Source organism: Leptosomus discolor, chromosome 4 (assembly GCF_034619465.1).
Source record: "Leptosomus discolor isolate bLepDis1 chromosome 4, bLepDis1.hap2, whole genome shotgun sequence".
NCBI lineage: Eukaryota > Metazoa > Chordata > Aves > Leptosomiformes > Leptosomidae > Leptosomus > Leptosomus discolor.
In genome coordinates, this window is record NC_141394.1 from 64,571,771 (window position 1) to 64,588,627 (window position 16,857).

The following is a 16,857-nucleotide window of genomic DNA, read 5'->3' on the forward strand; positions in this document are numbered from 1 at the left end:
TTGGGCTCCTTCACAGTGCTCCAAGTAGGTTAATTGGGTAGAGCTGGAAACTGAGTATATCTGTCAGCTTGCTTTATTTCCTTTATGTATATGTTAGCTTTGTATAACCAGTCTGAAAAAAAATATTGAACTTGTCACTCTTTTGTTCTGTAATTTGTCTTAATAAAAGCTTCTGGGCAAAGTAGAAGCTCACCCTTTTGACTAGAAACACACCCTAACAGCACACTGGTGCTTGAGTCAGACTGTAAGGTTCAGTAGACATTGGCTTCAGATTTCTGTACCTTTTTGGATCTGTTTTGTTTTGTGGTTATTTGGGTTTTTTTAAGGAGAACTAGAAAAGATGCTGTCTTGATCAGTCTCTCAAGCTGTTTTCCATAGCTGTGTGAGCTAAGCTTTCCTGTGACTTTTTACTGTTGATTGGCATAACAGTCTCTTGTTGTCTGCAGTGAGCTACTAATGAACCAACAAGGGATTAGGAGGAAAAGTCTGGCGACCATCCACATGCTGCATCAGCTGAACAGGAGGAACTCTTCTGTCAGTCCCTTATTTTGAGGCTGTAGATAAGTCTCCTAATTATATTTATGATAAAGTTAACCTAATACAATGTTCACAGCTAGGTGTGCAGGAAGCTTGACAGTTTTCCAATAATATGCAGCAAAAAAAGGTAGCAAAAAGCAGAATGTATTTCTAATTATTCATGATATGTTTTCTGTCTTTGCTGTCTGGATGAAAATTTTACCGTGTTGTGTCATAAAATTCTCACCCTCTCTCCGTAGCTGTGGGTTCAAAAATGTCAGCATCCACATGCTGTGTATCACAAAAACTTTGTAGTACAGGGAGAACAGATGTAGTAGTATTTCAGGATATTAAGGGGCTGTATTAGAGCCAGCAACATTTCTTATGAATAAAGTCAAACTTACGAACAAGTAAGGCTAGCATTATTGCTTGAGTGGGTTAACAGCTCAATATTTTCTGAAAGTCAACAATGACTAGGTATGGCCGTAGTATTTTAGGACTGGCCTTGAAGGTGATGGCAGATATTTTATATATGATGAACTGGATCCACTAGAAATGTAAAGGGAAGGCTGAGATAGTTGAGTGATAAGCCAGAATGATGCTCTTTGCAGCAGTATCCTGAGTGGATAAAGAGGAGCAAGACAGCACTTGACAAAGACAGAAAAGAGAAGGTCGCAATAGTTGAGGAGCAAAGCCATAAAAGTCTGAATTAAAAGTTCGGTTTTCTGACAGGGAAAATCCCTGAATCTTAGAGCTGTTGCACTGAAGCCATTAGATATACCCTAGATTTGAAAGTATAAAGGGAGAGATAAGCAAGACATGTTAACCAGGTTAAAGGGCTGCAGGACTGACATAGGTAGGAAAGTTTCGGTGAAACTACTTGTGTCATGAGCGTTAGCGCACACACTTACACCTTGGCAGAATAACACAGTCTCTTAAAAAATACTGAATGTAAAGGAGGTGTGGGTCCCGTTGTACTACCAGGCCTGATGAAGCATGGCGAAATAAGCTGCTGGAGGCTTGCTACCACCTGTGGTGTCCCACAGCTCTGTGAGGCATGAACATGAACTGTTTGAGGCTGTGTGTCATTCAGAGAAAATTAAGTCAAATATCATAGAACACCATCCCTTGACATGCTGTGACTGTCTCAACATTTGAAATGCAGCTTGCTGCATTAGTTCTCCATTGCTGAAGATGCATTGGAGTTTCACAAATGACAGTTAATAACTCTTATGTTATTCTATCTGACAAGACTTTCTCTGTAGTTTGGAAAATGATCAATATGTTCCCTCAAGTGCAAACACTTGAAAAATCATTAAGTTTCTTAGGAGAAAAATCCTTGCTAATAAATAGGTAGCACAAACAAATCATGAGCTTCATCTATGGAATTGCGACAGCCAAGTATTTTTCAGCTTTGGTTTCCACAAAGAGTTTTAAAATAGAGTTGTCTGACATTTTTAAGACATTGAACTTTTTTGAAGATTTTTGCTTTTTAATGAAGTTTAAGGACCTCCAGTAAAGATGGAGTTATTGGAATGGTATTTTTCCACGTGATGAGAAATTTTCTGTCTTTTATTTCATTCTATTTAATGAAATACAGTTCATGGTCACAGTTAGTATGATATCTGCATCAGTTCCCAGGAATATACACTACCAGATTCAGGGAGCCACAGTTTCACTGTATAGAAAAGGATAAACTTGAAATATAATTTCATTTTAAGGGCTCCAGAATACCCACATACTATTCAGACTATTTAGAATAACTGACATATTAACAGATTTTGTGCTGCTTCTGGCATTTATAGCAACCTAAAACTTCTGAAGAGTGATGTTATGATATTATTCATATCTTTAGGTGTACTTTTCAACTGGGACTACATCTCAGCTGGCTGGTGAGGATGTTTTATGTCAGAGTCTTTGAAAAGCCTGCTTATGAATATTGTAGTACATAACTTTTTCTATTTTAATCAGCTCTGTAAAAGCACAGGATTTATGCGTTACGCTCTAAGTATACACCAAGTGTGAAGAGCCAGAACTTCTGCTTCATGACTATATCTTGTCCCCCTTCCATGACCAGAGACAATTTGGGTGAGATACAACCTCCGTGCAAGCCCATAAAATTATTGCTGCCTGCTGACATGGGACTGAAAAGTCTGTTCAGGGAGTCATCATGTGTATCGAAAGTATGACTTCTTGGGCAGGACTGTGAAGTAGGCTTCTTCTGACATGATGTAAGCATCATCATGTCTGAACTGTGTCAACTCCTTGAGTTGTGACAAGTGAAAAACATTGGACACAGTTCAGAATGGAAACTTAGATAAAAGCTATGGAAAGGTAAAAATAAGGCGTTGTGATGTCAGATTGCTGTACTCTTTTCTTTACCAGTGCTTAATCTGGGAAAGATCCTATGGAAGTCAAGCCACGTTGGCTCAATGCCTAGAGGAAAGTTGCGAGGTGTGGGCCATCGTAAGATTTAACACTTTATAATGGCTTAATGCATCATAGCATTTTGTATCTTTTCTTTGGATTCATTAACTATTTACTAAGAAACAAGGCTATATTAAAACTAAAAGAGAAAAGTTTGTATCACTTTCCTGGTTTTGCTCAGTGATTTCATCAGCTAAATTTACTAGGTGTTCTTTTTTTAAAAAAAAAACCCAACATGAATGTTTTATTTGATTCTCTTAATTTCTTATGCTAGTAGTAAATTTAAGAGGGAAAGAGGGAAACTAAAGGGTAATAGCAGTTAGCTGCTGAGATAATAAAGTATTTGCACTTATGATACATCAAGATTTTCTGGCTCATTTTCTCCTTTAGAAAGAAAGAGTAGTTTACCCTCTTTTAAGATTAAAAAATATAAATTTCTTTTAAATAGCTACACAGAGTAAATATTTTAATGATTTTATTGGATGTTGGAATATTTATTCAAAGCTGTTCTTATTAAAGATAGGAGAAAAATGCTATTTGTCTTCGTAATAAGTTGCAGGGACATCACTTCTAAAATAATCATTAGATTGCTGTAGCTTTACAGCATGATTTTTACCCTCATCATATGCACTCTTAAAAATACTATGTAGGTTGTTCTTAGTCAAAATCAAGAAATGTAGCTTCTATCAGAGGTTCTGTTCTCAGACTTTATATATGACATGGGAGTCCCACTGGTGCTATTCCATTTCAGCTTTCTCTTGCTGTGCATAGACGTCCTGTTTGCACCCAGTTCTGCCACTAACTAACCCCCCGCCAACGATAACCTTCCCCAAATCTGTTAATGCAGCCTTGTGTGCGTGTATCCCAGTTTGCTTTATGCAAAATCACCAAGGTTAGCTCAGATCACTAATCTGAACTTTTTAAACAGATCCAACTGATTTTGACTTACACAGGCCAGGCTCCCATAAACTATTTTAATAGGTGGTAAGGAATATCAGAGGATAGTAGTTCTCCTCATGGAAGCCATTATCAAAACGGAAGAGTAGCTTAATGGCATCCAGATGAATATAAGTGCGTAAGAAGTGTAAGGAAGAAATAAAACTATTTCTGGGACTCCATCTGTAGACCTACTCATCACTTTTCAGTCCAAATTGATCTTGGTCTTTTTTTAGCATTTCATGGTATATAGCATTAAGCAATAGCAGTAAGATTAATGGTATCAAGGATCTTAGTCGTAGTAATGTAAGCAGAGTCACTGTATTGTGGTTTAGAGCTCCATCACAGAATGAGAAGTGACCATTTAGATATGTCCCTAGCTCAAAATATAACCAGTGACTTCAGTTTAATATATGTACTTTCATGATAAAAACTAAGAACCTGCAAAATACTTGATGAAAAGGACACAGCACCTGTATACACTTTCTGGGCTGAAACCTTTTATCTGCAGTTACTCATAAGAAAAACACAGCTACATGCTGTTGTGTATAAAACACGTATATGGCATGGTAATTTATCCATTAATCTCTTTTCTCCCATTCTTTTTTCCTGCATTCATACTCGTAGACCTTTTCCAAGTTTAACTCCACAATATATTAAGGGTTGGGTAGTTAGTCAAGAGAGAAAATAGGGTTTCAATGTTTGCAAATATTATTCGTGTCATGTTTTGATAAAACTGTATAAATAAATGAAGATCACTTTTTTTTAAATGGAAGGCAATGAAGAAAACGTCACTGGCTTGGCAAGGCACTTGGAGAGAGAAATAATTATGCAGTTTGTAACTATACATGTCAACAGTGAACTCCATTTTTAAGCAGATAGGAGTGTGAGGATCAGAGATAGCTTTGCGCTATTTTGTGTTCCTACAGAAGAAGTATCTTTTGTAAGCTTTTATAAAGTTTTGTTAAAAAGCAGTGATCTAATGAGGGAAAGTATCTTTAACTGCATATTAGATTACCTGTATGTATAACAAAAGGAGAAAAAAAAGAGGGAGATTCTCATGGCTGGTTCACAGCACTTGAGAAACTTAAATTTAGTCACAGCTTTCTTGCAAAGTCCTCACCTTCCCTGGAGATTATTATTCTTACTGTGCTGTGGCATCCGTCTGTCAAACTGAAGTAGTACTAATTCCTTCCTTTCTTCTGTACTGCTTTGCTGTGCCTTGGAAGAAGAGTAAGAATTAGCCATAGGTGCAGGAGACCTACACCTCTGGGAAAAACTATTTACTTTGCCTGTACTTGAGGAGACACATCCCAGCCAGTGGATACCCATGTGCGTATTTGTCTAGTCGCTGCCAGCTGTGGGGTCCAGGTTTGGGGGGCAATGGCAGCCGCCTTCTTTGCAGCGCCGCCACCACAGGCTCTGCTTTGCAGTTTCCTGCTCTCGGCTCTGAGTAAGCATGACTGTCACAAAAGTAGTAAATATTGGGTGTTTTAAAAAAAGTGTTTTCATTTTAACATTTTCAGCAGACCAATGTTGATGAAAGCTGGTAACGAAAATGAGTATGTCAGTTCAGGTAGCGATGTTGCATGTACTCAAACACAACTTGTATCAACCTTTTGGGTAAAGGCGTACAGATGGCAGGTGTTATATTGCTGCTGCTGCTAAATTAGCCCATTTTAGTCCCACATTGAAGGAGATCTGAACCTACTATCCTTAAAGCCATTGGTAAGATGGCTTAGAAGGGAAAGATATTTAGCCTTGTTTGGAACAAAGATTAAATGAAAGAAGAATGTAAGGAGAAAGTTTGCAGCAAATAAAGGCAGAGATACCCAAAGGAAAACAGCCTGCAGAAATGAAAGAAATACAATATTTAGGATGGAGTGTTAAACCTCAGGTTTTATGACAGAAAAAGTCTAAGCAGCTTCAGGGAGTCCAATCCCCAGCAAAAAAAAAGCATAGTGACATGTGAGCATTAAGCTATATGGATTTATCTATCCACTGTAGAAAAAAGGTGCCTTTATCACATCTGTTAGCCCCCTTACTCACACTCCATTCCACTGTTTTCAGTAATGATAACACCCATCATAATGGAAGTATACCAGGGGGACTTAGAAGTTGCTTCTGATCCTCACATGACATAATTTTTCTTTAATCTTATCCAAGGAAAAAAAAGAAAACTGAGCCCTTGGCAGTAATTGATTCCAACCGTGTGGGGGACAGTACTCTACCAATTGTTGCAGTTGTTCCCCTGCTCATTTTTGCTGCAATAGAGGCACTGTTTTTCTAGTGTAAATTCCTTCTTAGATGCTAAATTACTGAGGGATTTAAAGAGTAAATCCTTGGCCATGAACAGCGTTGTGCGCAGCATGTGACAATGCCGGTACTGCAAACTGTTGTAGATGGGCCAGTGGCTGTTGGTGGTGTAAGAACCCAGTTCAGTCCTATGGTCAGTATTCATGTATTTCACTGCTAATACTCTCCATGGAAAATACTTTGTTTAGCAAATAGTACTGAAGTGAGAAGCCATCAACAACAGCGAGCTTGCTTTTCCTTCTCCTGCTCAACCTGTTCTTTTCAATTGTTGCTTTCCAAATAAGCCCACATACTTCATAAGCCTTAAAGAATTTGAGGCAGCGTATTTGGCTTTTTGTTTTAATTACCAAAAAGAAAAAGGATCCTTCATGCACTGCTCTGTATGGCTTGCCCCATGCAGCAGCCTGTATCTCACCGTACTGAGGCAGCATTTTCCCGCTCGGAGGAACCACCTGAGAAGTTGGCAAGTCGCACCCCGCCCCATCCCGGTCCCCAGCCCCCAGGGGAAGCCCCAGCTCCCCGCGGTGAGGGGGCACTCGCTCCGGCGGCCGGTGGGCGTGTGTTGCCCAGCGGGCAGCGCTGTCCCCGCGAACCCTCCTCCGGCCGCTGCCGCCGCGCTCCCTCCCGCCGCCCCGCGCCCCCCGCGCCCCCCGCGCCCCGGTCCCCGCGTTGCCCCGGCAACCGGCTGCCCGCACCGACGCCGCCCGCGCCGCGCGGCTCCTGCCCAGCGGTGCCGCCCGCGCCCCCGCCCCCGCGCTTTTCCCGGGGACATTTCCCGGGGGACCGCGGGGGGGGGGGGGGGGAGTCGTGGGGGGGTATCTCCTCGGGGGTGGGGGGTGGGGGGGGTCGGCCGCATGGCTGCCCGGCTGTGCCGGCGGCGGGTGGTCCCGGCAGGCCGGAGCCGATCGCCTGCGTCGCCTGGCCTCTGCTGGGATGTGCTGAATCCCTGCCGCTCCCCTCCCGCTCGCCCCCTTCCCTCGCAGGAGCCTTCTGCGCCCAGTTCAATGGCTTTGCAAAGAAAGCCAGGCAGAGGAGCGCTTTCCTCAGTGGCGGTGGTCAGACCATGACCTAACTCACCATGAACTTGGAAGGGCTTGAAATGATAGCAGTTTTGATCGTGATTGTGCTTTTTGTTAAAGTGTTGGAGCAGTTTGGGCTGATTGAAGCAGGTTTAGAAGGTAAGGGAGCGCTTTTCAGTGGCTTGTCATTTATCTGTTGTGGTTATTCTCTTGCGGCGAGGCAAGGGGCACCGGTGAGCGGGATGTAAGGCACTACCGGAGTCACCCCGAGAGCGACCTCCACATCAGTGCCTGTGTGTGGTTGATGTTAAAGTTGCGGTGATTTTCCTTCGCAGGAAAAAAAAAAAAAAACCAAAAAAAACCCCCAACAAACTGGTGTCCTGAATACTGCGAGTATAAACTTACATGTTAAACAGAGATAAATGCCTTAAAATCCGAATCTCTTATTCCTGCTTTAAATCTGTGAATTTAAAGTAGGAGGGGTCAAAGCAGATTTCAGGATGTTAACAAGCAAATTCAGTTATATTGCCTTAAAATTGTCTTGTACTCTATTCAAAATTATTTTGTAATCTGTTCATTTTAACATCATGTGTAGTGGGATTGTTGTAATACCAAGATATGTACATTTTATAGTATTTAAAAACTTGTTGAATATTTAATTTACTGTTAGAATTTTAAAATGTGCTTGAGGAAGAACTACAGTACTCAGATTCAAAATAAGCAACTTTAACAATCACTTAGGGCAATCAAGTGCAAGTTTGATTGCTTGATGCTTTATTTATCTTAGGCAGATCACCTCCTTTCTTCTTAGCACTATTGTTTCTGTATAAAGCAGTAAAAATGGAAAATAAGGAGCTTACTTTATTTTAAATGTGCTTTTTATATGTAAAAGCTGGTGGAGTATTGATTATTTTTACCTTATTTCTAAAAGCTCTGTTATTCTTGTCCATATGAGGAGTTAATCTAGAAAACCACTGGTTGCAGCATGGTTGATAACGTAAAGATTTTCACTGCATCCCAGTGTTTTATTAGGTTCCAGACTGAAATGGTCTGTTTCTCAAATATTGAAGAAATGTTGTATTCTCAAATCTTCCTGTAAGCTAGCATTTGGGTATGAAGTATATACTTACGGCTATGAAAAGGGGAACTTTGTTGACTGAGAGATTGTGGTTTCATGTGTTGACACGTAAGAATATAAGTAAAATTTGCTCCTATGAAAAGGTCTAAAGTAATCCTGTTTATGTAACCCTTTCAGGAAACGCAGTATTCTCTTCAAGTGATTTTAAATAAGGAAGTTCACTCAGCTGTTTCTCTGTCTGTGTTGCTGTCTTGTGTGGACTTCCTAGTATTGATTACAGAATCTGAAAACCCTGCAGGGACTCACAAAAATGTGTTATCAAATGCATTTTTATAAAGAATTTATGTATCCATTAGAGTGCATTATATTGAGTTTAAATGACAATGGAGGGATTCCCTTCAAATGTACAAACTTCTGCTTTTCTTTTTGTTTTGGGTTCAGTTGTAAATAGAAATGTCGAACTACTTGAGAAATGTTGTGATAAAAGTTATCTCCAGCATTAGAGGCTGCAGAGATTTAGAAAAAAATGCCGTATTTACTTTTTAGGTTGGTTGGCAGGTTCATGTGTGCTCTGTCGCGTCTGATTGCCACATCTGGTCGGGTTCCCTGGCAAAATTTAGTTGTTCTTGTCTGTACCTAATTTTATGTCTGGGGAAGCTGATAATGGAAAGACAATTAGAAATATAGTGAAGCTGCCTGTAAGTGGTTGTAAGATTTCTGTAAGAAATAAGTTTCTCATACAACTGCCTGTTTTGTCAGCCTCACTGGCCAAAAAACCTGTCAGTCTGCGTGTGCACGGAGTCTTAAAGTTTCTTCTTGCCTAGTGCAGGACAGATTTCCAGCACGCCAGCTAGATAAAACCGCAGGAAGACATATATGACCCATTCCTCTGTGGTGTTCAACTGCTGTGAATGAGATAAAAGGCATATTACATGGGAATCGAGTAACAGGTATAAACAATCATGTATGAAAATAAGGCTTAGCTAAATTGCACAGAATTATGATTTTTTTTTTCTTGTAATTCAGGAACAGTGCAGATTTATTCCCCATTATTTTCTTAAACTTGAGTGTTAAAGAACTGAGCTGATTAAAACAGAAAAAAAGATTTATACACTTTTACTAGGGACTTGAAAAAATTGTCATGATTTTAATAAGTATCAAGGCTACTCATTTCTACCCATGAATGAAAAGTGCATGCATCATAAAATTGTGCAAATGTTAGAGATGTTTTTAAGTAGAATGTTAAGAAAAAGTGGACTTTACAGGTGTACTCAGACTATCCCTGTGCTTTTCTCAGAAACCAGAGAAACCATCAGGAAGTTGGTTCAGTTTTCTGGAAATGTTGTTTGTTATAAGGACGTTTGAAGTTGTCTAGTTTTGAATAGGTTATATCTCTTCTTCATTTTTTTCTCAAAGATTAATATGTCCCAGTGAAATGTTTTTGTGTGTTTCATACAAATGAATAGTTTGTGGCATATAAAACTCATCTATCTGGAAATCATCCATAGAGTCAGTAATAATCTGTAGCACAGTGCACCCGAAGCTGGGTGCTACATCTGAACTCTAAATCATGCTGAAGCTTGTAGAGATGTAGGTTTCAGAGTTAGTCCGTATCATGGTAACAAAAGCTTGAAGCTCACTTATCTTCCTTCCTACACTGGGTTGTCCTGATTTTGAACTTTGTGAACCACTTCCATATTAATTTGGAAGAATCAGGTACAATTTATGTAAATCAATCGCAAAATCCTATTTTCCTCTATTCAGTGTCATAATAACTATCATAAGTGTAAATAATATTCTGCTTTCTTCAGACTCTTCAGTACAAATTACGTGATTAATAATAATAGCATGCAATTATTTTCATTATTTATGAAAATAATTTTAAAAAATCAGAATAAAAATGATATATACTTGCTTACACTTATTTTCTGATGTACCGCACCCAGATAACAGTGTGCTTTCTGTGATTTTGCCCAGTTGCTTTCAACTGCTGAGTGATTCTGTTGTAGGAGAAGTGTTTTCACATACTTGTTTTTAATATTGTATGACAGCTCTTAAAGTGATAAGTAGCAGAATAGATTTATACACTTTTGTAGGTTGTGGGTTGCAGAGACTTTATCTCTGGGTTAAATATTATTTTATGATGTATTGCACTCACTTAGATCACAGTATGCTTTCTGTGGTTTTGCCTAGATGACTTTAACTGCTGAGTGGTTTTACTGTTATAAAAGCATTTTCAAATAGATGTTTTTAATATTGTATGACAGCTCCTAAAGTGATATGTAGCAGAATAGATTTATTCACTCTCATGGCTTGTGGATTGCACAGACTTTGTCTCTAAGTTAAATATTTGACTCTTCATAAATTAGGTTATGTCCCCCTTAATAAACTTTACTGATTTTTTAGAACAGTAATGTATCAGGTGTAAGGAGTAACGTATTGATACTGAATCAGGAAATTTTGTTCCTAGATGTACCTAGGTATAAATTTAAAATTAATTTAATTTCTTGTATGGCAAGTTTTTCCAGAAGTCATTCACAATTGAAATGAGACACGAGAACTGAGCAAGTTAAATATACAGTATGTTAGCATCTTAAGATCATGTAATATTCAGGATATCAGTTTATATGATTTCAGTATACTTCTAGTACTTTTCTGAAAAGATTGTGATCTTCATATATAAGGATCATATGAACTTGATCAAGATACGGAATAGGTTTTGCATGTGAATATCTTCCTCATATGTCAGTTATTCTGGGTAAATTGTTGGAGACAGAGTGGTTGAAGCATCATGAGATCAGCCCTTTCCTAAGTTAAAATGTTTTTTCCTAATGTTTCTTGGGAAAACTGGATTGATTTTCAAAAGCTAAATCACTTATTCATTAAATAAACAGCAAAAGAAAGAGCTCTTCATCAATGTAAGCGTTGAAACCTGCACCACTAGGGATAAGGTTCAGAGAAGAAATGTGAAGGATACAAAGGATAAGAATACTCTGTTTGTTAGGAAATACTCCTTATAGCAGTTAGTGCCTCTTAACATGAAAAAAAATGGCATAGAAATAATCAGATATGTTACTATGAAATATGGATTCCATGTTTCTATATTCTTGATATCTATCTAATCTCCTTGTTTAGGAGCCCTGAGAGAGGCAGTTGTAGAACTTTACAGGTAAAATGATAAGAATTTACTCAAATTACTGAAATGCTTGATTCCTCTAAAATGTCAAAGCAGCTTCTAATCCCATTTTAATAATCCTGACTGTTCACGATTTCCCATTCACCTGTAATGAAAACAGAGCAAAATCACAGACAAAATAGGAGTTGTTTGTGATATTTACAACTTTTTTTGGACAAGGACTGGATATGACTAGAAATGTGGTGGAAGTTACTTATGGTTGCTCTGAAATTAGCAGCCACTGAAGCTTTTTTGTCATCCAGGCTATGATCTGCTGGGAATTTCAACATTTCCACAATGATGTCCCTCTTCACAGTGTTGTTCATGGATGGAAATGGAGGAATAATAATTTCAGAGGGTTCATAATGAGTAGCACTTTATGCTAGAAATAGCTTGTAATAAACATAGGAGCTTTTCTGCCATTTTTCTTTTCTTAAGATCGGTCTTGATGTCAAAGAGAGTTATGCACAGAATTATGAAGTATGAAAGCAATCATGGACCGATATGTGAAATGATTAGCCAGAGCTGACAGTGTGCAAAAGAAAAAGAAATGGTAGAAATTTTAATATTAGCAATTCCTTAGAATTAATTTGTTCAATTAAGTCTTCGTGTATAACAAGATAAATTGAATTAAAACAGCTGTTGAAACAACTACTCATATGCGGATGAGTGAGCAGTAGATAGAAATCTTTAACGCAGAATTTGGTGACATTTTCCTTGATTAAATATTTCTCCTCAAACAGCACTAGCAAGTCATTTGTAGACAGCGGCATGTATTGTAGTTGATTTGGAGCTATTGCACATGTGAGCATCTGACCAGGTTGTGCATGCTGCATGACTGGTCAGCAGGGCACTACTGGGCAGAATGAATCAGAGGAAAGCTCTTCCCCTTCTGTTTTTTTCACCCTAGAAGCCTCAAGTTCTGGGTACAGTTTAAAAAAACCCCAACAAAACAGAAACAGGCAGGCAAGAAAAGAAACTTGCTAGCCAAGGGAATTTGTAATAGGCGCCTTCAGCCCGTAGTTGCTTGCTTTAAGAAGTCTGACATCTCTGAATCGTCTTCCAAAGGCAGGTCCATTATTGCTGAAAAACATTCTAGTGTTCCCAGGTCAGTGTCTGCTGAAGAGTTTATTTTCTCAAGACTAATTGTCGCACCTGATGATAATGTGCTTGTTTAGTGCTTTGCATCCACAGAGATCAAAGCAGGTAAATACTGTAACTGCAAATGAAGAGATGTCAAAGAAATAGGTGGAAAAAGAGCACTACACTCTGAGTTATCAATGCAATACCTTTTGCAAACTTACTAGTTTACAATTAAGCTTTTTTTACAAAAAACCAAAAATATTAGACCCAAGTCAGAAGAGAGTTGATCAGAGAACTCTCAGCTTTCCTCTGTGGTGAATAGTTGTGATGCAGTTCATGAACACAAGGCTCTCATTCCTGTTGCAGTTTGATTATTAGTTATCTCATATAGAATGGGACTTTGAGTAAATGAAAATCACTGCCTCATCTGCTGTGAAGTGGAAGAATACTAGAAACTTATTGCTCAGTTTTACTCTTTTGTAATTTGAGGTGATAACCTAGAGAATTTTATGAGAATAGCCTGGGTATGAGAAAGAGATGGGGATTCTGGTCTGTTTTATCTCCCCAAGGAGACAACTTCTGATATTTACTTCTCCTGCTTCCTACTGACTACTCAACATAGAATTTATATTTTCAAAGTATCTGGTTTATTTATTTACTTTGAATAAGTAAATGCTACATTCATACTGTCAAAGAGCCACCATAAACAAAGGAAAATTACGTATCGCACAGTGTTTGCTTTTACTTTTACATATTCTCCACAAAAACTGAATTCTTTATAATGAAAATCTATAAATGCCCTCTAGTTACATTTATTGACTCTTTTTTCACTTTTTCGCTATCTTAGCTATTAGTAAATGTGGGTGGTATAAATCAAAATACGCACAATTTCTACTAAGTTTTGAGAACATTTATTACTTTTCAGTACTTAAGGCTGACATAGTAAAAAAAAATAGTCTATGTTTTTTTAATTATCAAAACCCAATAAAACTTAAATTGATGTTATGGATTTTTTAAACAAGATATTTAGAGGTAATTAGTTTCATGGTCTACTAAGCAGAAGAGTAAACATTTTTTAAGAACATAGTTTTGTCAATAATAAGGGGGAAAATGGCATACCGAACTTGGTAGGTAGAAGAAAATAGCCTGAGTAGTGAAATCAGGTGTACCCATTCTGTTTAGAAATCTATTAGTGTTAATAATACTTTCTGCACTTTTTTCCTGCAGAATTCTGAACGCTTTACAACAGTAAATAGATTATCTCCTGATGTATGCAAATATATCAGGAAAACGATGCTAGAGAGTAGTAAATTTCAGAAGTCGATACATGAAGTAAAAATGAGTTGTCAGATCATATGCTTTAATGTCCTGTATGCCACAGGGCAATAACTTTCATCCATTGGCTTTTTTGATGAACCTTATAGCATGGTTTGACTAAACCATGAAATGTGTTTGATGAGAGACCAGGTGAGCACAAATGATCCCTTTCTTTGGGATCTATCTGTTAAGGTCAGAGATATTCTCAAATTGTGAGAGTTACAGGCTTTCTAAAGTTAGGTAGGGTGAATCCAAAACCTTGATATGTTCTGAAGATGACAAGGGAAGAAGGAGTACTCACTTAATTTCACAATTTCTTTTGTTCTGCTATTGTTGAAAAACAGTGTCTGATTCTAGTTTTTTCCCCTTATCTTCACCTAGTGACTCATGTTTGTTTCTCTGCATCACTCCTAGATTTACCCTCCCTTTTGAGTATGCAGTATATGTTTTCTGGCCATTAGCTGTGTGTCAGTCATTTGGTATTTATCTCAGAAATCAGGAAGATCAACTGCTCTTGCTATATTATCTTTTTAACATATAACTTCATAATATTTAGCTTAATATCTCTTTATTAGAAAATAGTAACTCCAAATTTTAGGAACTTTATTTCCTGTGGTTTCAAGCTGGTGTCTCCCTGACATCAAAGATTACGTATATCATTGTATTCTGTAGTTTGATAGGATCCCTGTGGAAACCTGTACTGAGCTCTGGTATGTCCTTGCATTGTCATGATTATGAGCTTTGCATTAAGATTAACTCAGTCTGCTAGTTGCTTTGGCTAATATACTGTCTTCTGCACTCCACTGTAGGATTCCATGATCTGATTCAGATAGACCCACATGGATCAGCATCACAATAATCACTTTATAAATGTCTTATTTCCAATTATTTTACCTTCTCACACTCTCAGTTGTGGAGTAAGAAATAGTAGTTGAATTTTCCTGTTGGGTTTTTTTTTTTTTTCAGTTAACTGCCTGATTAGGTCAGTTCAATTGTTAAATTGTTTTAGTCCTATACCAAAGTGAAAGATTAAGCAGCATTACTGAAAGTGTGCTAGACAGACTTATTATTTGGTATTATAGTTTGTATTTTTACATTGCCCTGTGGCCCCTTCCTGAATTATTCTTCTTCAGACAGATAAAATTTGGATCATCCAAAGCAGCCTACAACAGCTGTCTTCTTGTTGTTGATAATGTGAGATAATGGAAAGAAAAAGAGATTAAATCAGGTGAAAACCCATTTATTAATCAGATATTTATTTAGTAGTTATGTCAAAGTTATTGTAGGAAATATTGTGTGCTTTTACGTAGAAGAAGTATGATTATAAGTTTAACACTCATTACTAACAACAAATTCTAATACAGAAAACTCCAACAAAACAAACTTGTACTTCTGAAGCAGAAAAGAGAAAGGGTTGTTAGAGAACTGAATTGTTTAGGACATTAAAGAAGATATCTGCGCTGGACACGTGCATTATGATAGTGTGTAACACTCACCAAATGTTGTAGGTCCATCAGAATAGGCTCTTGTAGTCCACAATCTGCCCCTACATCAGGAAGATCTGATAAGAAGGTATTGGCACATACCTGATTCATCTTCTCTTTGCCGATACTTTGAGTAAATGTCACTGGGTTTCGTTCGCCTTTTGTGACAAACTTCATTTGCAAATTATGTTTTGTATAAATAGCTTTATTTAAGTATCCTGATTGCAGGGGAGCAGGATTGAGTGACATGAAATAGGGTTTTTTTGATCCCACTATTACCCTTTTCCATCAGGCTGACAAACTTGTGTTCAGTGATGGCTTGTTGTTGCAAAGGCAATTATGCCATTACGTACACAGCTGAGTTACATAATCTTGCATTGAAATCAGTGATGGGATTGACCAAATATAAAGATGTGATTTTCTGTGCATGCATGTGATGAGAGGGGACAGAAAATGTTCTGGAGAAAGTCCTGATAACCCACCACCGAAAATGGTAATATATATTACTTTCAAGGTGAAGAAAAAGATGAGTTATGTGCAGTACGTAAGGAGTGTCACATCTCACAATTGCATGAAAATTTGCTGGGACACATAAAAAGAGATGACTTTTGAACCCCTTACATTATCCATACTCACTATCTCTCTGGTTTAGTACAAATGAATAATTGATAAGAGACCTATTGTAGAAACTAGTCTTCTAGCTGAGTCCTCAAGAATGCCATTTTTCTACCTAAACTGTCCAATTTACATAAGTAGCTGTAAGCAATACCTGTACTTTTGAATACTTCAATTCATAGGTTAAGTGTGCCTAAGTTACAGTGTTTTCAAAACTATGTTGTTACAAAGATTAGCATGTTCTTGAAAAAAGTCTGACTCCACTAATGTATTATGAAGACATATTAAAACATTCTTATTACCTAGTTTACAAATATTTCAAAGCTAATGTAATACATGTCAAGGTTAATTGCCACCATTATCTCAATTTAGAAAACCTTATGCCCCCTCTTGTATTAAAGATAAATTATTATACAAGTATGTGTGCGTATCTGCCATATGCATTAGGGGTATTGCAGTAATTTTATCCAAAACTTTCTTTAACACTCTGATTGATAAGGTGAGACAGCATGTCACATCAGTGAGGCCCAGAAATTAACTATTCTCCCCTCTCACCCTTCCTTTCAAAAAGTCTTTTAGAAGATCAGACAGTCATCTTGCAGCTCACATGTTATTTGTTGCTTAATAGACTTGGAAAATACCTGGCTGAGGATTTCAAATGCAGCAAACAAGCCATCTACAAGTTGATCTGTTCTCTCGGTAGCAGAAGCTCATACTCAATTGGCATTTTTTCTAACTGTGCCTCCACCAAGTGATGGGGTGGCTATATGTCACCGGAAAAGACAATTGCTGGTGGTGAAAAACGTAATCTATACACAGCCACCTCTTGCCTGTGTCTGAGGAGCTTTCAGGAACAATAGAAACAAGAAACAGCCTGCACAAGTTTCTCTG

At 37.9% G+C, this 16,857-nt stretch overlaps 1 protein-coding gene across 2 annotated transcripts in view; it reads left to right on the forward strand.

Moving 5' to 3' along the window:
- The window catches only part of KCNIP4 (potassium voltage-gated channel interacting protein 4), a 335,504-nt gene that overhangs the window by 104,078 nt on the left and 214,569 nt on the right, over positions 1 to 16,857 (forward strand). Inside the window, exon 1 of one of the 2 annotated variants that reach the window (XM_086463679.1) lies at positions 7,274 to 7,373. The exons of the other annotated variant lie outside the window; for it this stretch is intronic. Coding sequence (XP_086319805.1) covers positions 7,274 to 7,373 — 100 coding nt within the window. Of the gene's footprint in view, positions 1 to 7,273; positions 7,374 to 16,857 lie in introns of those variants that run through there. 2 annotated transcript variants of the gene reach the window in all.